The sequence below is a fragment of the Chrysochloris asiatica genome, unplaced genomic scaffold (assembly GCF_000296735.1).
Source record: "Chrysochloris asiatica unplaced genomic scaffold, ChrAsi1.0 scaffold00024, whole genome shotgun sequence".
NCBI lineage: Eukaryota > Metazoa > Chordata > Mammalia > Afrosoricida > Chrysochloridae > Chrysochloris > Chrysochloris asiatica.
This window is the reverse complement of record NW_006408542.1, coordinates 6,851,329-6,877,304: the sequence shown is the minus strand read 5'-3', so window position 1 is coordinate 6,877,304 and position 25,976 is coordinate 6,851,329. Positions and strand designations below refer to the sequence as shown.

The window sequence follows — 25,976 nt, the reverse complement described above, 5'->3', positions numbered from 1 at the left end:
TGTATTCTCCAGCATCATTTCTATCACCAAGGCCATATTTTCCAACTACTGATCCTTCCTCTTTGCTCCCAACCTTTGCATTCCAATCACCAGGAATGATCAGTACATCTTGATTACATGTTTGATTGATTTCAGATTGAAAAGTTGGTAGAATTCTTCTATTTCATCCTCACTGACTTTAATATTTGATGCATAAATTTGAATAATAGTGGTATTAACTGGGCTTCCCTGTAGTCGCATGGATATCATCCTATCACAGACAGTGCTATACCTCATGACATATCTGGATATGTTCTTTTTTGACACTGAATGCAACACCATTCCTTATCAATTTGTCATTCCCTGCATAGTAAACCATGTGGTTGTCAGATTCAAAATGGCCCATAGCAGTCCATTTCAGCTCACTAATGCCTAAGATATCGATGTTTATGCGTTCCATTTCATTTTTGACAAGTTCCAATTTTCCAAGATTCATACTTCATACAATTCCATGTTCAGATTTTCAGTGGATGTTGACAGCTGTTTCTTTTCATTTTGAGTTGTGCCCCATCAGCAAATGAAGGTCCTGTGGGCTTTTCTCCCATGAGCTTTACTCCTTTCGCGTTATCAGTGTCAACTCTACCTCGAGGAGGCAGCTCTTCCCCAGTCGCATTTTGAGTGCCTTCTGACCTGAGGGGCTCATTTTCCGGCACTATATCTGACAGTGTTTCTCTGCTATTCATAAGGTTTTCATTGACTAAAGATTTGGAAGTAGTTCGTCACTCTTTCTTCTGACTTGTAGCTACCCTTATGGCACCTTAGGATTTCTAAAATTGAAATCTGTATGAGAACAGACTGCCTTAAGTTTCTCTTGAGGAGAATTCAAACCACTGTATGAAAGCAGACTGCCTTATGTTTCTCCTGAGGAGATTCAAACCACTGACCTTTTGGCTAGCAACTGCATGCTTAAATGCTTGCACCACCAATTAACTGTTGGAAATTAAATGATGTATTTCATTCATAATTAATAATCTATTTTAACTAATGATAAGCTGCAGTACATTAAAATTACTGTTACCAATGTAAAGCATGGATTATCAAAATTTGTAAATTGTTTGAAAGTTGAGTACCATTGCATGACGGAAAACAGAAAAAAAATTCCTAAAGATTTTCTTTATAAAATGCTACTTGAACTTGGAATTGGTCTCAAAGAAAGGACCAGTGAAAATTGGACTCAGATAATGCAGCTTGAGCTTAAACCGAGTATTGTTAAAAATGACTTCTCATTTCATTCTTGTCATTAGCTTTATCACAGTGAAACTGGATTTCAGGATGTGATTTGCCTTCCTAACTAATAGAAGGAATGTTTAGTCTCTAATTACCTAATTAAGAAAAGTTTTATTTTCTTAGCATAAGTGTGTGTTTAGTGTAAATTATAGCACATGTAAAACAACTCTGCTTTTGGTGTTCTTTTATTTTAAAAGTAAATTGTAAGTAATAAGTACTGTTTAGTTTATTTGTTGCTTAGTTATTATTTTCCTATTTTCCAAGGAACGTGTTCAAAAAAGTTTCCCTCATCCAATTGATAAGTGGGCAATAGCTGATGCCCAATCGGCTATTGAAAAGAGGAAGCGAAGAAACCCTTTATCTCTCCCAGTAGAAAAAATTCATCCTTTATTAAAGGTAAAGCTTAAATAATGCCTTCTTGCCTTATAAGAACAAAATAAAATCCACTGTTTTCAAATATTTTAAGAATATATTTTCTGGATAATAGCGTAAAATTCTCTCCTTTACATTTTTTCAGGAATTGATATATCTGGTAGGGAGAAATGCCATGATAATAGAAAAGTGTAAGTTGGACACCATATTTTAAAGTCACTTCATGCCACTAGCAACAGTGAAGCAAATGGAAAGGGTTAAGGGGTGAGGCCATTATGGAGTTTATTCATCTCAGGTGTTAATAGGGCCTCAAAGAGAACTTACAATCCTTTCTTTTTGGTTATACCTAGGTGTCATATAAATCCTTCAGACATTAACACTTTGTGTAGGAACATCTGCCAGACTACCATAGGGCAGTGTGTAATCTTTGGTTGGACAGAAATTTCTTGAAGATTACCTACCTACATTATCTAGCTCTGCCTGCCATTTAAATTAGTAAGTCAATCTATCCAGAACAAATAGAAAGAATAGCTGCTAGAAATGCTAATAATGCCTATGTACACTTTAAAACACTGGGCAAAGCTATTGATTAAGTGTTACATCAAACATTTTTATACAGTAAAACCTGCAGAATCAGAACTTGTGCAAAGCAGAAACCTGTCAAAGACGGAAAACTCAAATGCTTTCCACTAATAGAGAGCAATAGAAAAGTGGTAAGTCTGCTTGCACCCGTCAAAAGTGCAAAACTTGTAAGGCCTGGAAAAAGAAGGCAGTCCTGTTGAGTTTTGACTCTTACTGGCTTCACTAAAATAAAACCTTAGTTATCCTTTCAGATACCAAATTCTTTTTTTTACTTACTAGAATACAAGTAAACCACTAATGTTTATGTAAATAGTCTCATAAATTTATTACTCATCAAAATTGTTACTATCCTCAGTTTGTACATGGGGTAACTGAGGGTGACAGAGATGACGTTATTTGCCCAAGTTCACCAGGCTCCTGTGTAACAGAGTTAGGGGACTCCTGTCTGCTCGATCTTGTCCAAAGTTTAAAGCTAACTATTTGGATGTCTTTCAAAACTGTCTAAAGGTACATATATTGCTGACTTGTCTTAGTGACTTAAGTTCAAGTTTTAGAAAATTGCTAAACTGTCGGTATTTCTTTATAATTCTGTTTTCATGATTCTCATTAGCCATATATTAACTTAATACTCTAAGAGAATTAACAAATTGAGTTTTGTGCCTGCTGTATTAGTGACTCTAAATTTGGAGTCTAATTATGGATGTTATTTCAGTTTTATCAGCTCATCTTTCACTGCATTTATTAGTTTTCACATATCTGAAAAGGGAAATGCCTTCTGCCCCAACTTGGAAGTATACTTCTTATTTCAAAGTTTTGCTGGTTTGTTTCTTTTTTCACCAGTAGGTTTGTTTAGAAAATAGAATTTGTGTTTCTGTAGAAACTTGTCAGCCTCACATATTCTCTTTGAAGTTTCAGAATATATTAATAACCACCATTGTTCGTTAGGACACACCCTGAATTTTTCTTCATCTTAAGGACTGTGTTGCTAGGACTTGGGGGAGCTTAGTTTACTTTGGGAAAAATGGAGGAATAGTGTAGTAGACATTCCTAGCTAGCAGTAATGTATTAATAGCTCTCATTCTAAGTAAGAGAAAAACCTCTTTTGTCATAGCTACTCCTCGGTAATCTGAATTAGAGAACTAAGAGCATTTGCTCACCTTACCTAGATTTTAGAGTCCATTTTACCCCTTTTTCCTAAGTGAGGAATTTCTTTGTGTAATAATGAATACTTCTTAAGTATTTTACATGATCAAAGGTAATTTTACCGTACCTCTTCTTAACCTATGTATGAAAATATTAATACATACATTATTCACCTGAAATTAAATGTTGCTAATCACAGGCCTCAGTTAAAGTGAACTGTGCATATATGTTTGGTTTTTTTAAATAAGTATGATACATTATTATAGACTGTTGTTTAGACATGTTTATCTTTTAATTTTACAGGAGGTCCTAGGTTATAAAATTGATCACCAAGTTTCTGTTTACATAGTTGCAGTATTAGAATACATTTCTGCAGACATTTTAAAGCTGGTGGGAAATTATGTACGAAATATACGGCACTATGAAATTACAAAACAAGATATTAAAGTGGCAATGTGTGCCGATAAGGTAGGAGACTGAGTTTTTATGTTTTGTTCTTAAATTTTTTATTTATAATTTGTTGAAATGTAGCATACTATTTAAGTAGCATAATATGGTGTATTTTGTGTTAAGAGACATTTCCAATACTCTAATAGTAAGTATTCATGATACCATGTTTTAGATATAGGATGTTAAATTGATAGTATTACTCCCTTAATAGAAAATTTGTATTTGTATTAGATGCTTTAAAGGTTATCGATATACTTGAATACAAGTTTTAAAATATAAAATGACTAAATTACTAACTCTTAGGTTTCTCTAGATATTTCTTCTATGGTTTTACTCTACTAATACTCAGAGCAAACTAACTAAGTAAATATAGATAGATAGATAGATAGATAGATAGATAGATAGATAGATAGATAGATAATGACATCTCATTTGATATTTACAGTACTCCTTTGTCAAAGCCAGTGCTCTTAACGATATTTTATAAAAATTAAAATGAAACCTGGAGACATTAAGAAATTCATCCAGAATATTTTGAAAAGTTTCAGAGCCTGAACTTGATCTCCATATCTAATTTCAATGCTCTTAGTTGCTGCACTATCGATCTGTCCTGCTTCAGTACTTTCAGAGTACGATGATCAAGTTATAGAAAGGAAAATATTTTGTGATAAAGCATTTCATCCCGTTTTTTCTCACTATATACTTACTAAGAAGCTCTGGTAGCGTAGTGGTTTTCTTTTGAGCTGCTAACCTCAAGGTCAGCAGTCCGAAACTACCAGCTCTTCTGCAGGAGAAAGATGAGACTTTCTGCTCCAGTAAAGATTTACAGCCTCGGAAACCCTATACAGGGTCACTATGAAACAGAACCGACTCCATGGCACATAACCACCATCACCATATGCTTACTGATTGAAACATTCTGATTACTAAATTTACTTACTTATGTTTTATTGTTCCCCCTCCTTCCCCAGAATCTGAACAATATATAGTAAAAATTACCCTCCCGCCCCAGAATCTGAACAATATATAGTAAAAATTACCCTCCCGCCCCAGAATCTGAACAATATATAGTAAAAATTACCCTCCCGCCCCAGAATCTGAACAATATATAGTAAAAATTACAAAGAGTATGGAAGAGAGAAAACTGAGGAATCCACGACAGAATTTATGGACAAATTAGAATAAATAGGCTAGAGAGAGAGAGAGAGAGGAGATAGGTATTAGTATTGATAGAGAACTTGACAGAGGCAGTTTGTGATACCAGACACAGAATTCTATTTTAGGGAAGGTTTAAAGTGAGGCTAGCTAGCAAGAAGACTTTGAAATGTTTTGATTTTTTTTTTTTTTTAAATGGCTTGTTATTTGGTTTTAAAGAAAATAATAATTTAAAATCAGTTATAAATTATTCATTTAATGAAAACATAAAATTACTTCTAAATGTCGAATCGGGCTGTGAACCACAAGGTCAGCAGTTTGAAACTACCAGCTGTCCCTCAGGAGAATGATGAAGCATTCTGCTTCTGTAAAGGTCTACAGCCTGGGAAACCCTGTACAAGGTCGCTATGAGTCGGAACCAACTCCACAGCACACAGCCACCACCACTATGGGCTCTGGGTTTCTGTGTGGCACTGTAGGATCAGCACTGGACAGAGAATCACAAGGTCGGTAGTTAAGACTCACCAGCTACTCCTAGAAAAGCTTATACAGGGTTGCTGGCTGTAAGTTGGAACTGACTTGCCAGCACTTAACAACAGCAACAACACACTGGACTGTGAACCATGGGTTGGTGATTCAAGTACTCTAGCCCCACTCCAAGAGAGAAGGATGAGGCTTTCTGCTCCCACAAAGATGTACAGCCTTGGAAATATCAGACACAGGGTTATTATGTATCAGTCACAGCCAACTTAACAGCACTGAACAATAACAACAACAACAACCATGGACTCACGTAGGAGGCCTAGAGTTGATGAAGATGTATTTGTATTCATAAAATGAGTAGAAATTAATAAAAGATGAAATACAATTTCATCATGTTCTGTTGCTATGTGCCATTGAGTGTGACCCTGTTTAGAGTTTCCAAGGAACTGCCGACCTTGTGGTTTGCAGCCCAGTGCTGACCTATAGTGCCACACCAGGAGTCCAATCATGTTACAGGGATCATTCTATTACAGAAGTTCACGGAGGGAAAAATGGGCTTCAGCAAGCGTAAAAGACTTTTTGGAGAAAACAGGACTTACCAACTAAAAACCTGTAAGAATCATTCAAATATAAGATGGTGATGTTCTGGACTAAGGTGATAATGGAAAGAGTATGGAATCAAGAAAACTGAGAAATCTAAGACAGGTTTTGGGGACCAATTTGAAGTAATCTGTAGAAGACAGAAAAAGACCAAATAGACATAGTATTGCTAGAACTTGGAGGCCGTGTGTGACATCACACGTAGAATTCTGTTTAAGAGAAGGTGTGGAGGGAAGTAGATATTCTGTGAGTCTTTGGATACTGCCATTGAGTTGATTCTAGCTCAGAGCGACACTGTGGAGGGTTTCCAAGGCTGTCAATCTTTACAGGAGCAGAAAGCCTCCTCTTTCTTCCATGGAGCAGCTGATAGGATCAAACTGCTGGCCTTGCAGTTACCAATCTAATGTGTAACTTGGAAATGATACTGAAGCGGAGTTATTATATAGAACTACAGTCATCCTAAATTAGTTTAAAACTAATCACTTTAATTGAAAATTGTGTGTTATCTTTTCACTTTTCATGAATTATGTATGGCAAAATATAATTTTAATTAACAATAAAATAAACTTTCAATTAAGTTAATTTATAATCAGTTGAATTGTATGTCGGCTTTGTTATAATTTATGAACTATATTCAGAAAACTACTTAGGACATTAAGCTTCAAATTTGAGTATGGATTCTGGTTTATTATTTTGTATATCTCCACTTCCCTAGGTATTGATGGATATGTTTCATCAGGATGTAGAAGATATAAATATACTGTCTTTAACTGATGAAGAACCTTCCACTTCAGGAGAGCAGACTTACTATGATTTGGTGAAGGCATTTATGGCAGAAATTCGTCAGTATATAAGGGAACTAAATCTCATTATAAAAGTTTTTCGAGAGCCCTTTGTCTCCAATTCAAAATTATTTTCAACTAATGTAAGTATCATGGTATGCATGTATTATCATTGCATTTGTTGTAAAATTTGCATGATCACTTTAAATTTGAATTTGAGTTACAGTGCCTGTGATCACAAATAAAATGCTATAACAATTTCTTGAAATTAAACATCAAAAATTAAAAGACTATCAAGGGAACCTAGATCCAGAGGGTGTGGAGGAAGGTAGAGTCTCCAGTGAGTGGTGTCCAGCCTGTCCAGGAAGGGCTGATGAAACGAAATATAGATGGGTCTCTTGTGATGCAATGGTGAATAATTGTTATCAGGACTGATTGTGAGGGTTGGAAATCTAAAGATGGACATTTTGTAACAAAGAGGGGAATGATTAATTTATCAGTCTAGGAGCTAGGAATGGAGGACCCTGGGACCATCAATGGAGAAGAGCGAAGAGCGGAATCCTACCCAGAGAGGCAGTGAGGCCTGGGATGGAGGCAGAGAAGACAACATCAAGAGATGGTGGGGCTGGGGGCTCGGGATCAGGAAATGGAAAGGGGCTGAGGACTGTGGTGGGGGTAGTGGTGGTACAGGTTTACACCCCTTGGTTGGGTGAGGATACATGGACAGGATGATAACTATGCCAATGAAATGATGGATGATGGAATGAATGTAAAGCTGTTGTTCTCCCATGTAGACTATCACACAATTCACAATAAAACATTAAAAAAAAAAAATTAAAAGACTAAATCTTAGATTGTTGGTGTAAGTAAAAGTGAAATCACAGAATCTTTCTAATATTCCAAAGAATAAAGTCTCTGTCTAGGTGGAAGATATTTTTACTAATTTTAACTCGCTTGAGTCACTCAGCCAACATTGCATCAGTGCCAGCTGTATTGTAAGGCACCAGTTGAGGAATTCGATGATGAATAAGAAATAATTCCTGCCCTCAAGAAGTTCAGTCTAATTGAGACAGAGATGTAAAGTCAAAATGCAGTACCCTGTGGTAGTAACCATAATAGAAGTATGACTGCAGTATTGGGAGCACAAAGGAGAGAGCCAGTGCAACATTGAAACTTAAAGAAGGGATTACTGATTTTACAATAATCATCGGACAAACCTAACTGGGTACAGGGAGGTGCTGTGTTAGAACATATTGTTACTGGTAAGATAGCTGCTAGTACTTTGTGAAACTGTAGCCTCACAACTAAGAGTAACTGATAAAGAGATAGTGCTCGCTAGAGAGTCTGGGACTAAGGTCAAGTTACAGTAACAAGTGAACATTGAAAATTAAAGGAGGTAGTTACAAAGCTCTATACATATACTAAAAATAATTTAATTGTTCACTTTAATTTGATGAATTTCATAATATATGTTATATTTCAATGATGTTTAAAAACGAAGAAGCAAAAGATCAAAATTTCTTAGGAAAAAAAAAAACCAAAATTAAGAAGTATTAATGAACTGGACTTTTTAAAATGAAAAGCTTACTCTTCTAAAGATATTGTCAGAAAACCAAAAAAAAAAACAAGTTGCAGACTATGAGAACATATTTGAAATACATATATTTCACATAAGCTTTGTATCCAGAATATATATAAAGAACTTTTATAGTTTAGTAATAATCAGTCTGATTATTTTTTAATGGGCAAAAAAATTGAGCACGTTATAGAAAGAATGTCCAAATATCCAAAAATCACATCAAAATATGAACAGTTATCAGGGGAAATGCAAATTAAAATCACAAAGAGAGAACACTATTACACATTGTTTGTTTTTGTTGTTAAAGTGCCAGAAAGTCAGTTCTGACTCATAGCAACCCTGTATCGGGTTTCTGAGAAGCATCTGGTGAGCTTGAACCACTAACTATGTGGTTCAACCTTGCAGTCCAGCACATTAACCCCAGCACCACACCAAGACACATTCTTTAGAGAGACTGAAATTAAAGACTCATAATTTGAGATAATGAAAAGGTATGCATCAGCTGCTTGTGAGAATAATACATTTCCAGAGGCTTGTAATAAAGTAAATTAATATAAATCCTTTAAAAAAATATTTTGGCAGTTTCTTATAACATTAACTATAAACTAATCATGCTGTTCTTAGTTCTCCATTTAGTTGATTTAGATTTATGGTCATCTTATATATGCAGAGTAGAACTGCTTCATAGATTTTCAAGGTTGTGACTTTTGGGAAGCAAATCAACAATCCTGTTTTCTGAAATACTAGTGGCTGGTTTCGAACAACCAACCTTTTTACTAGTCATGAGGGCTTAACTGTGCCACTACCCAACAATTCTACGTGTTTACACAAAATAATGAAACATGCCCATGCAAAACTTGTTTACATGAATGTTCATATCAGCTTTATTTTTAATAGTCCAAAACTGGAAATAACCCAAATTATTTACCAACAAGGGAGTGAATATACAAATTGTGTTATACCCATATAATAGACTACTACTCAATAGTAAAAGAAATAATAATACATGCAGCAACATGGATAAATCTCAGAAACAGCACAAAACAAAACAAAAACTAACTACAAAGGACTATATATGATTCCATTAATTGCCATTCTAGGAAGGATCATTGTAATCTGTAGCAGAAGCACATCACTGGCTTCTGGGAGACAAGATTGGTGGGAAATTGACTGGGTGCGGCACAGAAAATTTCTTAGCATAATGGAGATTTACTGTATCTTGATAATGGTGGTGGTTACAAGGATGGATACATAATGTAACCCCTTATCAAAATGTACACTTAAAATAAGTATTTTATTGTATGTGAACCTACCGCAATAAAATTGATTTGAAAAAAAATATATTTAGTCACTGATAACTATAATTAAATCAAACAGTATTAATTAAATAGTTGCAATTTAAAGTTAAAATTGACAATACTTAGTGTTGCAAGGATGTGGCAAAACTTGTTACTAACATATACTATTGCTAGGAAGGTAAATCATTGCACCCCTTTAAAGAAAATACAACCTAACTTTTGAAATACCCCATGACAAAAGTCTTTATCCAGGAATATAATCTATAGAATACAGAGGAGAGCAATCTTGACCACAAGCAGAGAATACCAGAAACATCTTTGTTATGTGCCATTGAATCGGTTCTGACTCATACCGACCCTGTATATGGTTTCCGAGGATTTAAGGATTTAAATCTTTTTGGGAGCAGAAAGCCTTAACTTTCTCCTGGGGTGGTGAGTGGGCTCAAACCCCCAGTCTTGGGGCTTGCAGTCTAGACCTTTATTCTATGGAGCCACCATACTACCTGGAAATATCTTTACTTGTGTCTGATTGACTATATATGAAGGTATCTGCCTATATGGTCATAACAAGTTGTGGGTAACATTTTGAAGAATGGGAATTCCAGAACATTAAAAAAGTGTACTTGTGGAACCTATACATGGATTGATGAGAATCAATTGGTAAAACAGAAAATGGGGATGCTGCTTCATTAAAAACTGGAAAAGGTGTGCAGTAGGGTTGTGATACGTAGATGACACAACCTTGTTTACCAAACGTGAAGAAAACTTGAAGCACTTACTGATGGAGGTCATCATAGATTATGTATAAACATGAAGAAAACAAAAATCCTCACAACTGGAATGATTATATGATAAATTGGGAGAAAAAGTGGTAAAAATTTGTCATCAATTTCATTCTCCTTAGATTAATAATCACTGTCCATAGAAGCATAGTCAAAAAATCAAATTGTGTGTTGCACTGGGCAAATATGCAGCAAAAGACTGCAAGTTTTAGAAAGCAAAGATGCCACTTTGGTTATTAAGATATGCCATACCCAGACCATGCTCTTTTAGATCATGTCATATTCAGGTGAAAGATGGACGATAAGAAAGAAAAAGAGTTAATGACTTTGAATTGCAGTATATAAAAATGAGCACCAAAAGAACAAACAAATATGTCTTAGAAGAAATACAAGCACACTGTTTCTTAGAAGCGCAGATGACAAGATTTCGTCTTGCTTACTTTGAACATGTCATCAGGGAAGACTGAGTGTTTGACAAGGACATCATGTTTGGTAAAGCAGAGAGGATCAGTGAAAACAAGGGAAACTGTCAGTGAGATGGTTTGAGAGAATAGCTATACCAGTGGGCTCAAACACACCATTGATCATGAAGATGGCACAGGACTGGGAGACCTTTCATTCTGTTATCTACAAGGTCACCGTGGATCAGAGCTACCACTGGCAACTACCTACAGAAAACAACAGCCTACAGAAAATCTTAACAGAAGTCACAAAGCGTTGTTTTGAGCATGTATATCTGTTTGTGATTAGAATGAAGGAATGAAGTATAAGATGATATATAGAATCATATATGGATTCTTGGTCATGGAATGCCAGGAGGAAGATTGAGTGAGAGGAGAGCTGAGGCAGATAGAAAGTATGTATAAAGCATATTTCTGCTACATGCCAAAGTATGGTGATAGTTTTGAGGGAAACTGTTTGAGTGATTACTACTTTTTTAAAGAAATAACTAATTTTATCCAAAATTGACAAACTATGGTTATTGATTTAGACTTTGCATATTTGGTAGACCCTTTCTCAGAAATGAATGAAACGGGCCTGCTACTTAAGGAAAACAAATGGTAATATTTATTACCAGTGATAAAATTTGAATTCTCAAATTTAAATTAGAATTTGGAAAACTTGTATCCAGTCCTACTATTAGTGGTGATATTGATGAATTTGACTTTTAAATATTGTATAGTTAACATATTAACATTTGGATGATCTGTAGAACTTAATGAGCCAATATTTTCAAAGTCATTTTGCATGGGTTAATGATCCATCTATTTAAAGTTCAGAAAAGATCAGTGGATTTTCAGGGTATAGTACATAGTTGATATGATTCTAAATTTGCATAATAACTAATTTGTAAGATGCTATCATTTGTTGAGTTTTGGTGTCATCAAAAAGGATATTCAGTCCATATAGATGAAATGTCCAGAATAGACAAACCCACCGAGACAGAAAGTAGACTAACAGTTTCCAGGGGCTGGGAAAAGGGAGGAATGGACTGGTTTCTTTTGGGGGTAAGGACAATGTCTGCAACTGTGTAGTGGTGAAGGATGTACAGGTATGCGACTATACTAAAAATCCCTGAACTTCGACAGGGTGAATTTATACAAAAACCTTGGAAAGGGTGAATTTTATGGTATATGAATTACATCAATTAAAAATTACATAGAGAAAAGGATATCTACACTTATTTGAAAAGTAGTAAAATAATCTTTTCTGACCAATTATCTGTACAAAGATAGATTTTCTTCATAAAATTCAACTAAAAGTATACCACAGCAGATTGAATACAGAAATATGAAATCATGTATACTGTATTAAGCCAGATGGCTAGAGATTTACAAAAAAATAAAACAGTGCCATTCTTCTCACTAAATACTTTGTTTCAGAAAAATGCTTTTCACAAAAAAAGCTATTTAACATATTACAGGCTTATTATTATTTTTAAATGAATTAAATGTTTTTAAATGTCTTGGTTTTATTTTCTAATATAGTCAGCATGGATAGTTTACATTTATAAATGAAAGCACTTTGGTGTCTGCAATAATTTTTTAAGAGTGTGATGAGAGTCCTAAGACCACAAAGTTTCAAAGAGAGTCTCTACTGGAGAAATGTATTTGTAAATTGTATTTCATTGCAAAAATAATGTGAGTTGTCTTTTATTTATATTTTTAAATGATTAAAATTTCTCACTGGATTTGTCATGTTAAATTTTGTGATTGTAAGCTAACATATTGACTCAAATTTTGATATTTATTATTTACAACCTTACTAAATTAATATGTTTTTCCCTTCAACAGGATGTAGAAACTATATTTAGTCGTATAGTAGATATACATGAACTTAGTGTAAAGTTACTGGGCCATATAGAAGATACTGTAGAAATGACAGATGAAGGCAGTCCCCATCCATTAGTAGGAAGCTGCTTTGAAGATTTAGCAGAGGTAAGTACTTCAATTATTTAACAGCTCCCCCCACCCCCCCGAAGAAAAAGTCTGCATAAGAGCCTATAGTGGAATTCAAATTGGAATCTTAATTATTGTTTCCAGCTAAAGTTATAGATACTAACATGTAACTACTGAGCTGTATTGTCTTTTCTTCATAGGGTCATTGTCAACGTATGTTTTAATTATCTTACTAAATGTAGGAAAACTGGTCTCTTAAACATCATTTAAAAAAAGCATGTTCCAGAGGGAAGTGGCATTTACAGCTAACACTCAATGACTTGTAAAGTCTCACATACCAAGGCTAAGGAAAGTCAGGTATATTTATTATAAGCTGTCCATGAACAGACCATATAACTTGGATCTGGTGTCAGACTGCCTGTATTTCAGTCCGGGCTTTGCTAATGATTAGTTGTATAACTGTGGGCAAGTTGTTTAACTTCTCTAAACCCCCATGTTTTTGTTGTTGTTGTTAAGTGCTGTTAAGTGCTCACTGTGACCCTGTACAAGGTTTCTGAGGAGTGGCTGGTGGATTTGAACTGCTGACCTTGCAGCCCAGTTAGTGCAGTGTTTATTCTATAGTACCACACTGGGACTAACCCCATTTCTTTAGGAGGGGACTTAAAAAGTTGGTGAAATGACCGAGACCAGAAGAGCTAGGTGTTTCAAGTTCATTTGCTGTGAAATGAATCACAATAGAAGGTCCTGGATAGAGCAGCAGAAAATGTGGGAAAAAAATTAAAATTATTAAAAAATAAATAAAAGACTGGGCTTTCTAATCAGCACAAGACTGTAAGAACGCTAGACTATGGCCCTTGACCACCCTTCAGGTCTGGAAAAGGAACTCACCCTTGGGGCCCAATTTTCAGCCGATCAGTAGGTAGATATATAGGGAAGACAACAAAACTAGGTAGGAAGGTGTGTTCACCATGAAATAGTCAATCATTCAAAATGAGAAGAGCAGCATTTACCTAAGGAAAAAATTTCAGAAGGGCTAGGAAGGTGAGTGGGATAGAAATAGGGACCACAGGGAGGATCAAGGATAACTTGTTGCATGGAGGGGAATGTACTCATCGAGATGAAACATTATATGATTTATTATATGTAAAACTGATAGTCGTGCTATAAACTTACACTCAATTTATAATAAAAATCTTCTAAAAATGTTTGTGGGAAATTTTCATTATATTTTAATTCCATTTTCCACAAACTTTTTGAAGCCCCCTTGTATTTATAAAATCAAGATGAAATTAGCACTCAGAAATTTCGTGAAAATGAAATAAAATAGATTATCTAAAATATTTAGCTGGGTACCACCTGACAAGCAGTAAACTCCTCACTATATATATGTAAGCTGCATTATTAGTTAGAATACGGGGAAGTGTAGAGAAGAGAAAAATCATATGTCTAGGGGCCTATACGGCTCAAATATGAAAGAGTACAACACCATAGTAACCCTCTCCTTGGATGTTTCACGTGCTAAAACATATGACTTAGTATTAATTAATTCTGTGAATTCTGTTCTCACTCAAAACTCACTTTGTCTTTTATTAAACAGAGTTGAGCTTGCAAATGATAGTTTTAGGACTTTTCAGACATTGAAAACACAATATCAAGCAAAAAATAGTACACAGTAGTAAGCTCAGGCTTCACCAAAGCACCTCTATGCTTGCTCTAAATATGTAAGTAATAAAAGTATAAAGATAAAAAATGACATATACATAGCCCATTTTATCAGGTTATAGTTGGTCCAACTTTATGGTGAACTATAGGGTAGAACTGCTCCCTAGTGTTTTTCTTGGCTGCAGTCTTTACAGAAGCAGTTCACCAGGCCTTTCTTATGTGGTCCCGCTAGGTGGATTCACATGGCCAACTTTTAGGTTAGTTCTGGAGGACAAACCATTTGTGCTTCCCAGGGATGAGTATGAGGGGGCTTCAAAAAGTTCATGGAAAAATTCCAGTATCTTTTCAATTAATTTTCCCACAAACTTTGATGCCCCCTCCCTCCCAGTAGACATAATTAGACTTATTCAGAGTAGTGATTTTGATAGTTGGTTGTTCAGAACTTAAGGATAATGGAACTGAATGTGTTCCATGAACACTACAGCAACCTTCTTGCTCAAAGTTTCTACTTGTAATTGGATTTGGGGGAAATCTGCCAACTTGCTACCTATGGCAAGGTTTCATAGGAAGCTGAGGAGGTGGGGAGGCAAAAAGACAGCTTTAGCAAAGTTTCCCATGATGCCAGTATGATCACTGAGCTTGAGTCCCTAAAAGTTATTTTCAGATTAGATTCTGGACTGGGGGATGATCACAGAAGCATTGGAGATGAAAAGGGGAACCAAAAATCAAAAAACTTTCATTAAGAAATCTATGAAGTCCTTGCATGGCGCGCTGTGGGTTAATGTGCTAGACTTCAAAGTCGGTTTGAACTGCAGTATCAGTGGTTCAAGCTCACCAGCTTCTCCTCGGAAACGTTATGCAGGGTTGTTACGGGTCGGAACTGACTGTGTGGCACTTAATGACAACAAGAAGTCTATAATAAAGAATCCCAAAATTCAAGACAAACATTATAATGTTTAGAATGATACCTTTACAAAACCAGCATTTAGACCATGAATGCACTTGGGAGGAATTTAATTTTATGCAATACACATACAAAGGCGACTGCTTAGGATGCTCAGAGAGATTAAGCAATACTATTGACTGAAAAAGACATGGCAAAACAAAAGTGGGGTGGGAAGGAAAAGGAAATATAAATATAAGAAAGCAACAACTGTAGAATTAAATATACAAACATTGAAATTAAAATTCATTATATAACTTGTACATGGACCTAGTTCATGGATAAAATTAGTGAACTGAAAGAATCAAGAAATTCACTGCGAATATGACACAGAAAGACCAAGATGAGACATAACGATCAGCTAAGAGACATGAAGTCTACATTGAGAGAATTCAATATACACCTAATAAAGATTTCCAAAAGGAGAAAACAGTATGTGAAGAGATGAAAATTGAGAATTTTCCAGAAATCAAAATGAGTTCTGATTACAAAAATAAAATCCCGATACTAGACAGGATAAATAAAAATAAACACACAGCTAAGCATTATGGCAAAAGTAAAGAGCCACCAAGGAATAATATTAAAAACGATGACTGAGAAAAGAAAATATTGACTACAAAGGATCTGCAATTGATTGGAAAGACAGCAGGCTTCTCTGTAGTAATAAGAGAGCTTACCAGTCAGCTAAGTAATATCATCAGAGTATTAATGGATAATTGAATTTTCTGCTCACTAAACTTTTACTCAAGCATGAGAACAAAATCTAAAATAACAAAGCTTGCAGAACATTATAAGAGAAGATCTTCATAAACTTGGGGCACATAAATAGTTCTTGAAACAGGCTACCAAAGCACTAACCATAGACAAAACAAGCTGATAAACTAGACTTCATTAAATGTAAGAACTTAAGTTTTTCAAAAGACAAGAGAGTGAAAAGGAAAGCTATAGATTAGGAGATAATATTTGTTACAGATACATATCCAATGAAGGACTTATGTCCTGACCATGTAAAAAGTCCTGAAAATCAATATATGGAAATCAGACTGGGCCCAATTGTTTTTTGAATGGCAAAGGCCTTAACAGATTGAGAAAAGATGTTCAACATAATTTTTTCTCTCTTGGGAATACAACTTGAAACTGTTGATCAATTGGGATTCTATAGCACAGATGGTGATATCAATTAGTACTACCACTTTGGATAACTTGTGGCCTATCTTCTAAAGCTAAGCATAGAATTAACCTAAGACCCTGCAGTTTCTTGTGCTCACCAAAAAGGAGTGAGTTTCTATGTTTACAAATAGTATGTTTAATAATGTTAGTAGCCTTACTCATAATAGACAATTTGTGGCATATTCACATAAGTGCCAGTGATGTATCACAATAAGGAGTTAATGGTGTGGCACTGTAGGATAGGCACTGGACCAAAAGGTCAGTTGAAGTGCAAGGTCATCAGTTCCAACTCAACCAGTGCTCCTCAGAAACCCTTTGCAGGGTGGCTATGAGTCAGAACTGACTCAATGACACTTAACAACAAAAACTTATCACAATAAAATCACATATACAAATGTCACATGGAACTAAAAAAGAAATGAACTACCAATAGAAGCAGCAATAGAATGTTGAGCAAAATAATACTTGAAATACATACTGTAGAATTCCATTTATAAAAAGTTCAAAAACATGCAAAACTGATCTATGGGGAGAGATAAGATTGGTGGTTGACTAAGGAACATGAGGGAGCTTTCTGACATACTGAAAATGTTTTCTAATCTGGGTGGTGGCTGTTGTTAAGTGCTGCTGAGTTGTTTCCAACTCAGCAACTCTATACAGTGGTTTCTAAAGAGCTCCTGGTGGGTTTGAACTGCAAACCTTGCAGTTAGCAGTTCAGTGTTTATCCTACAGTGCTACACTAGGAATCCAGGTGGTGATCACACACAATACATATGTAAAAATGCATTAAATCCTGTACTTTGTGTAAGTTACATCACAATTTAACAAAATGAGAGGAGTGAAAATGAGGAACAAAGTGAAAACAATTTCAGACATACAATGAGCAAGCGAATTTACTACTCTTAGAGTCTAATTACAAGAAATAATAAAAGGTGTTTTTCATCAAGAAGGGAAGTATACTCAAAGGTCAAGGAATACAAGAACCAGTAGTGAGAAAGAAATCAGTAAAATATGTTTATAAGTTAAGGAACTGTTAAATGATTTTAAAGCCAATATATGTGTTGCATTTAAAAGAGCAGGTTAAACTTAACTTCTAGATGTCAGCAATAAGATGTGCAGTGTGTAAAATGAATTTGTGTTTAGAATATAGAAATACTGAATAGCTTTAAACTCTGCTGAGAGATTTAGGAACAAGTATATTTGATTTTTAGAACATGCAGGAAAATCAAGAGAATAGGAATCTATGTATAGCTTATAGTCCAGAGAAGGGAACAGAACGAGAGTTGCATTTCTGGTAATAAAAACAGAAAAATAAGGCAAAGGAAAGCAATGATGAGTACAAAAGAAAAAGATAATGAAAATAAAATATTATGGTACAAATAAATTCACCTATATTAGCAACTCACTATGTACAAAGTGATGAAATTCATTCACTTATAGCAATTATCAGATTTTGTTTTTAAAAATTCAATGTAACCAACTTATGGAATATGCACCTAAAACACATCACAGAAATATTTAAAGATGTATAAACTCATAATGTTAAGTACAAAATAATAAGAACTTGTATATCAATATTAATCTTAAGACAAAATATGCTTTAAGGGGAAAAACCCACATTAGTAATGATAGAGAAAAATGTTACCCAGTAACGGGCAATATCATAATGATAATAGTCATTAGTATTTATTAAAATTTTCCAAATATATACATCAAAATTGCAAGTTTAGAGAAATGGAAAAAGTTAACTATCATAGTAAATTCTAACATCTCTATCAGACATTAGTAAATCAAACTTGGAAAAGATGACTAAATCAATGGATGATTAGAATTAACTAATAGAACAGGTGATATATATAGATATAGATATAGATATATATACACACACACACACACTATAGTATCCCACATTGAAGATAAAGATTTTTTTTTCCTTTCTTTTCAAAATGCATGTTATATTCAGGAAAATTGGTCATGGTGTTACATCACCAGGAAGGTCTCAAGTTTCAAAAATGTGTAGATGATCTTTTCTGACCATATCCAATTACAATTCACAGTAAAAAGTTAAAAAAACAAAACTTGGAAGCCTTAAAAATGATTTCATAAATATTTTATACGGATTACAGAGGCGGTAACAATAGAGCAAGCACCATTGAACAAAATTGGAAATACTATGTACCAAATCATGTGCAGCTAAAGTAATGCTTAGAGAAAACTTTAAATACAATTTTTAAAAATAGTAATAATTAAAAATAAGTTCGTTGCCATAGTTTCAGGGAATACCAAGGTCAAGGGGCCTAACAAGTACACAAAAACAATGTTCAATGTGTTCTGCTTCCTACTTTGTTGAGTAACAACTAGAGTCTTAAAAGCTTGTGAGCGGTCATTAAAGGTGCAATTGTCGGTCTCTCCCCATTCGGAGCAGAGAAGAGAGAAGAAAATCAAAAGTACATGGAAACATGAGTCCAGTGGATAAATGGATCACATAAACCTCAGCCTCCATAACTCTGAGACCAGAAGAACTATATGGTGTCTGGCTACCAAAACCAGCTCCTGTGAAGATGATCACATTCGGTGGTCCTGGGTCGAGTGGGAGAAAAGTGTGGAACAAAATTCAAAATCATAAAAAAAAAAAGGCCAGGCTTACTGGTCGAATAGAGACTGATAGAACCTCAGAGACTATGGCCCTTAAGTCACCCTCCACGTCTGGAACTAAACTCACCCCTGTGGCTCAGTTTTCAGCCAAGCAATAGACAGTGGAATAGTAACAGTAGGGAGAGATGCACTACTTAGAATAATCAACTATCTGAGAGCAAAAGGAGGAATGTGAAACAGAGAGCTGAAAGGAAGGATAAGTGATCTGACATTGTGGGTATTGTAATCAATGACATGAAATAAAATATGAATTTTTGAATGGCGAACTGATTTGTTCTGTAAACCTTCACCCAATTCACAATAGAAAGTTAAAAACAACTTAGAACAAATAGCAGGAAGGGCAAAGGGGCAATAGATAATAGATTAATCTCATGGAAATTATGATTAACAAAATAAGTCAGTAACAAAAGATTGGATGCTGTATTTCATGCATATGAAATCTTAAAGCACTTTAGTGTATCTAGAAAAAAACTGGTGATGGGAGGAGAGGTGCCAGGAGTGATAAGAATAAAAAGAGATAAGACCTTCAGTAGAGGATAAGGGAAGATAAGTAAGATTTTGGCCCAAGAAAGAGTAACTATAATAGATAACATTAAAGTATGAGCAAAGAAGTAATAGAAACTAGAATTAATGGATTAGAGCACATTAGCTCTGGTAGCGTAGTGGTTACGAATCGGGCTGTGAACTTTAAGGTCAGCGGTTCGAAACTACCAGCTGCTCCGCGGGAGAAAGATGAGGCTTTCTACTCCCGTAAAGATTTACACCCTTGGAAACCCTGTACAGGGTCGCTATGGGTCAGAACTGACTCAACGGCACTTAACACAAGCTGTAACATAACCTCATAAAGGAGACCTGGTAGTTAAGGGTTATGAGTTGGGCTGCTTACAGAAAGGTCAGCAGATCGAGTCTGCCAGGTGATTCTCGGGAGAAAGATGAGGCTTTCTGCTCCTGTTAAGATGTACAGGCTTGGAAACCCTGTATGGAGTTGCTGTGAGTCAGAAATGACTTGATAGCACTTCAGCAACAACAAGGTTAATCAGGTTGGGGGCAAGGATGGTGGGAAAACTGCAAATATTAGTATCAAAAATAGAACTATACATAAAGCTTTTTTAAATCATAAAGGAATACTGAGATTCAATTCAAATTATTTTGAAAACTTGGATGAAAGAGTTAATTTGAAATACATAAATATAAAACAGGAAAATGACTTAGTAAGAAATAGATGTCCTTATTATTTCATTCAGGAAATTGAATAGATAGTCAAAAAATGATATTTCCACAAAATGACTCACATATACTCCTAGTGTGGTACTGTTAGATCAACACTAGACTGCGAATCACAATGTTGGCAATTCAAGCCCACCAGCTGCTCTTTGGAGACCCTATAAACGGTTGTTTTGAGTTGGGATATACTCAACAGCATTTAATAACAGCAACAGTCTAGATAAGTTTTTACCATTCTTCAAGAACAGTTTATCTTGCACCTCTGCAAACTGTTTCAAAGAATAGGGACATAGGACAACTCAGTTTAGCAGGATTGTATAGACATGTTGCATTCCATAAAATTCAGCATTCATTCATGAATTTCTTAAAAATACATAGCAAACTCAGAATAGAAGGGAACTTTCTTAATAAATTATATATATGAAAAATTGATACCAGATATATTTACTGACAGAACTAGAAATAGTCAAATGCCAACTATCACTATTTCAATGAGTTCTCTAAATAGAGGTGCTACCTAATGTAAAAAGACCAAAAAAGAAAGAAAAATCTTCCTTTTTGTAGTACATATAATTGTCTACATAAATAATCCAGGAAAATGTGTATAAATGTAATATTAGAATTAATAAGTAAGTTCATGCAGTTTCTAGAAAAAAGATTAGTCTATAAAAAATTTTGTAACATTATTATATCCAACCATTTGAATATAACTATTAAAACAGGTTCCATTTACTATAGAAACAAGACTATAAGGTGCTAGGAGTAAATCTGACAAAAGATATGGAAGACCTTTGTTGAGGGGAAGAAAAAAACTGAGTTCATAAGAGATCTGAATAAATGGAAATAAATTGATTGTCATCCTTCACTCACAGAGTTATATTCTATGAAGTTTCAACATATGCTGATTTAGTGAATACTCAGCTAGACATGTCCAGTTTCAGCTGGGGATATTTCCCTGTCCTGCACATGTGCTTGCCTGTAAATGATTGTGAAAGCACTGCAGTAATTTTTAGCAAGTCCAAAAATTCACAAATAAGGAATCTGTGACTAATGATCATGAGTGGAAAAACTCTGCAATATGCCAGTTACCTCTTATCTACCTCCTAAATAATCTATAAATCCCGTGCCTAACAATATACATAATAAATTTATTATATGTAATAAAAGGAGCAAAAATATATTTTTTAATTTGGTGAATAACAAATGGAGGGGATGCCACGCCTATCAGACATTAAGATTTATTATGATACCACATAAATTGGCACAGATACAGACAATAAAGAATCCTGAGGAAAATAAACGCACATACATATCAATACTTGTGATACATGACAGATTATGGATCTATGGTGAAAAAAGTAAATAAATGATGCTGGGTGAAAACTGGTTATTCATACAGAAAAACTTTACTCCTTAGCTAACATGTAAAACACTCCAAATAGATTACGAATTGGAAAAAAGTGAAAAGAAAACTTAATTATGAGGAGGCTTCAAATAATTTGTGGGAAAATCTCATATTTTTTCACTCCATTTTCCCATGAACCTTTTGAAGCCCCCTAATATATTAACATATTTATGCATAAGATAGGGAAGGATTTCTTAAACTGTACCCAGGAAAGAGATTAAAATTTTAAAACATCTTTTCAAAAAAAAAAAAGCTCTGCTGCCACTTGTATAAGCACTGGACGGCTAACCTCAATGTCAGCAGTTCAAATCCACAGGAGAAATAGCTGTTCTTGTAAAGATTCACAGCTTTGGAAACCCTATACAGAGTCGCTATGAGTCAGAATTGACATCATAAAGTTACAGGAAAAGACATCATAAAGTTACAGGAAAAGCACCCAAAAATGGTGTTGGACCCTTACTGACATATACAAAAGTTAACTTAAAATGTAAGTTAGCTCTTATATTGCAATTACCTAATTTAATAGCTAGAGTCCTGGTGTGACGCTGTGAATGCGCTGAACTGTAGTCAGTTTGAACTGTAAGGTCAGTGGTTCAAGTGCGCCATTCACTCCTCAGAATCCCATTACAGAGTCCCTATAGATCGGAACCGATTTGATGGCACTTAATAATACCACCAAATTTAAGAGCTAAACTGTAAAACTCTTAGAAGACAAAATAGAAGATTGGCTATGAAAGGGAGTCCAGGAGATCAGTTGCAGTTTTTATTTCTTTAAAAAATAATCTGAGGCAAGTATTACCGCCTTTTTGATCTAGATATGGTGGGTTTAGTTCTCTGTACTTTTTTGTATATTTAAAACAGTATATGTTTTCTGTTAGCACAATTATATGTATTGACAATTTAAATTTTTTTCTTTAAATCTAAGTACATGTTAACATTTTATGACTTAATCATAAAATCACATGTCAACTTGTATGTAGATTCCTAGAAGAGCTTGTTGTTGTTGTTGTTAAGTGCCATCGTCGAGTCGGGTCCGACCCATAGCGACCCTGTACAGGGTTTCCAAGGGTGTAAATCTTTACGGGAGTAGAAAGCCTCATCTTTCTCCCGCGGAGTGGCTGGTAGTTTCGAACCGCTGACCTTAAGGTTCGCAGCCCGATTCGTAACCACTACGCTACCAGAGCTCCATTCTACAAATAGGACTAAAGCTCTGATGAGAGCATGAATATCCAGTTGTCAGATTTTTCTCTCTCTTGTGATTAGCTGTTTAGAATGTTAACATTAGTTTCCATTTACTTGGTGACAGACACTACTATAAACACTTCACATGTGACATCTCATTTATTTAAACAATCCCATGAGATAAGTATTAATCACATTTTCCAATGAAGAAACTGGCTCAGAGAAAGTAAGTAGTTTGTAAGAAGTCACACACTAATAAGTAGAAGAATTATAATTGGGTGTCTCATTTATCTGTTGCATATGATAACTCTTTGAAGTGTAAGAGACCCAAGATAGAAACATCTAATCACATTTTGTTGATCTCTCATACATTCTGTTGATACCTGAACTTTACAGTCATTCCTAAAATATCAGTGATAAATTGCAGTCTCTGGTTATATATTGCTCTAGAAATTTTTTATAAAACTTTTTATTGTGACTTAAGTGAAAGTTTATAGACTAGATCATCAGTTTTATATTCACCAAGTCATACAGGTCATTTAATCTCAGGAATTGCTTTTGCAGTCCCCTCCATGCAGCAATGGTTATTCCATCTCCTCCCTGTGGTGCCTATTTGCATTCTACCCACCTTCCCATCTATTCTCAGTGTCCTTAGGAACATGTTGATCTTTTGATTTTGAATGATTGACCATTCCATGGTGAGTGTATTTTACTAGTGTTGTTGCCCCCTTTAATACATATCTACTGCTTGATTGAAAATTGAACCAGTAGGGTGAGTTTTTTTCCAGACCTGAGAGGTGGTTGAGGACCATGTTCTTGTTAAGTGCCATCAAGTTGCTTCCAACCTATAGCGACCCTCTGTATAGGGTTTATGAGGAGCACCTGGTAGATTTCAACTGCTGACCTTGTGATTAGTAGTCCAGTGCTTATCCTACAGCTCCACACAAGAATTTTTTGTAGGAAATAGTTGAAGGAGTTTAAATTGGGGAACGAACAAGGAGTCAGCTCACTTTAGAGTGACTTAGGCTTTTATTTGCCATACTATATTTCACAAAGACCAGAACTGAGGTTTTTTTATTTCTGATCTAGTGTTGCCAGTATAGTCTTTACCTATAAAGCAATCTGAAAAAACAATATTAAGTAAGGATAATTAATGCATAAATATTTTCTCTTGTACTTTCTCTACCACATTCCTCCACTAGATGTCCTCTTCTACTTTGTAGAATTATCCTTTCTGGAAGTGAGCTCTTGCCAGAATCTAGAGTAGGGGTGGTGGTTGTTACGTGCAGTTGAGTTAGTTCCACCTCATAGCAACCCCATATAGGGTTTCCAAGGAGCAGCTGGTGGGTTTGAACTGCTGACCTTGTGGTTCAAACTGACCTTACAGTCCAGTGCATTATCCTGCAGCACTACACTGGGACTCCAGAGTAGGGGTGAGGAACCTTTTTTCTGCTAAAATTTATAACATGGATCATATCAAATTATCAACTTAAAAATTAGTCTGTTATATTTTGTTGTTCAGTACCGTGGAGTCGGTTCTGATTCATAGTGACCCTGTACAGGGTTTCTGAGGCTGTATATCTTTACAGGAGCAGAAACCTCATCCTCCTCCTGCAGAACGGTTGGTAGTTTCGAACTGCCAACCTTGAGGTTAGGCAGCCCAATTCGAAATGTTTAATTAATTCACCCTTAATGTGATGGCTGAAACTGCAGTTGCCTTGGCAGGGCCAGACTAAATGATTTCGAGGGCCTTATACGGCCCACAGGCCAGACGTTCCCCACCCCAATCTGTTGTTAAGCTCTGTCAAGTTGTTTCCAACTCATAGAGACCCTGTATAGGGTTTCCAAGGAAGGGCTGGTGAGTTTGAACTGCTGACCTTTCAATTCAAACCGACCTCTCAGTCCAGTGCTTATTCTACAGCACCACACCAGGACTCCCTCTCCTGATATAGAGCACCATTTTCATATTAGTTTTATACCAAAGGATGAGGAAAACTGAGGCCCTATAGGGTTAGCATTTCGAATCCCCTAGCCACTCTGTGGGAGAAAGAGAGGCTTTCTGTTCCAGTTAAAGATTTATAGCCTCGGAAATCCTGCACAGACAGGGTCACTATGAGTTGGAATCGACTTGATGGCAGTGGGTTATTTTTATTTTTATTATTCCTTCTGCTAAGATACCTGTTCTCTTATTTTTCCTCAGGATCATTAAAACCAGTATATTCTACTCCTTTCGCTCTAGCCATTAGAGTTACTAAGTCTATTAATGATTGATGATCTTAATGGTAATGATGTTATTAAGTGCCCTCGAGTTGATTCCAACTCTTAGCAACCATGTATATAAGGTTTCCAAGGAACGACTGGTGGGTTTCAATCACTGACCTTACGACCAGTGCCTGTCCTACAGTGCCACACCAGGACTCCCATGAATTATGACAGTACTTGAAAATTTTTTATTTCACTATAGAATTTAAGTTGTTCTATAAAATTATAAACAACGAATTTTAGATGATGTAAACAGTTTTACATAATTTCAAAGTAAATACCCATCACCGAGAACCATGAAAAAAGAAATGTCCTGTACCAGTATTCTAAATGTTTATACTTACCAGGTTGTAGATAACTTTGTCCTTTGATGTTCAAACCAGAGTTTGTTTGTTTTCCAGAACCATATGTCTACTGTTTTTATAACCAATTTTCTTGGTAATTTTAACTACTAGAATACTTTGATGAGAGGTGTCATAATATCCAAAGTTCCCATTAATCATCAGAAAGAGTTTATTTACTCTATTACTTGAACTCTGATAATGTAGTGGTTATGAGTTGGAAAGCTAACCTCAAGGTCAG

General features: G+C 35.3%; 1 protein-coding gene across 1 annotated transcript in view; it reads left to right on the top strand.

Moving 5' to 3' along the window:
• The window catches only part of SOS1 (son of sevenless homolog 1 (Drosophila)), a 218,970-nt gene that overhangs the window by 123,132 nt on the left and 69,862 nt on the right, over positions 1 to 25,976 (top strand). The window contains exons 3-6 of the mRNA XM_006839458.1: positions 1,531 to 1,662; positions 3,667 to 3,831; positions 6,767 to 6,976; positions 12,787 to 12,930. Of these exons, the coding sequence (XP_006839521.1) occupies positions 1,531 to 1,662; positions 3,667 to 3,831; positions 6,767 to 6,976; positions 12,787 to 12,930 (651 nt within the window). The remainder of the gene's footprint in view (positions 1 to 1,530; positions 1,663 to 3,666; positions 3,832 to 6,766; positions 6,977 to 12,786; positions 12,931 to 25,976) is intronic.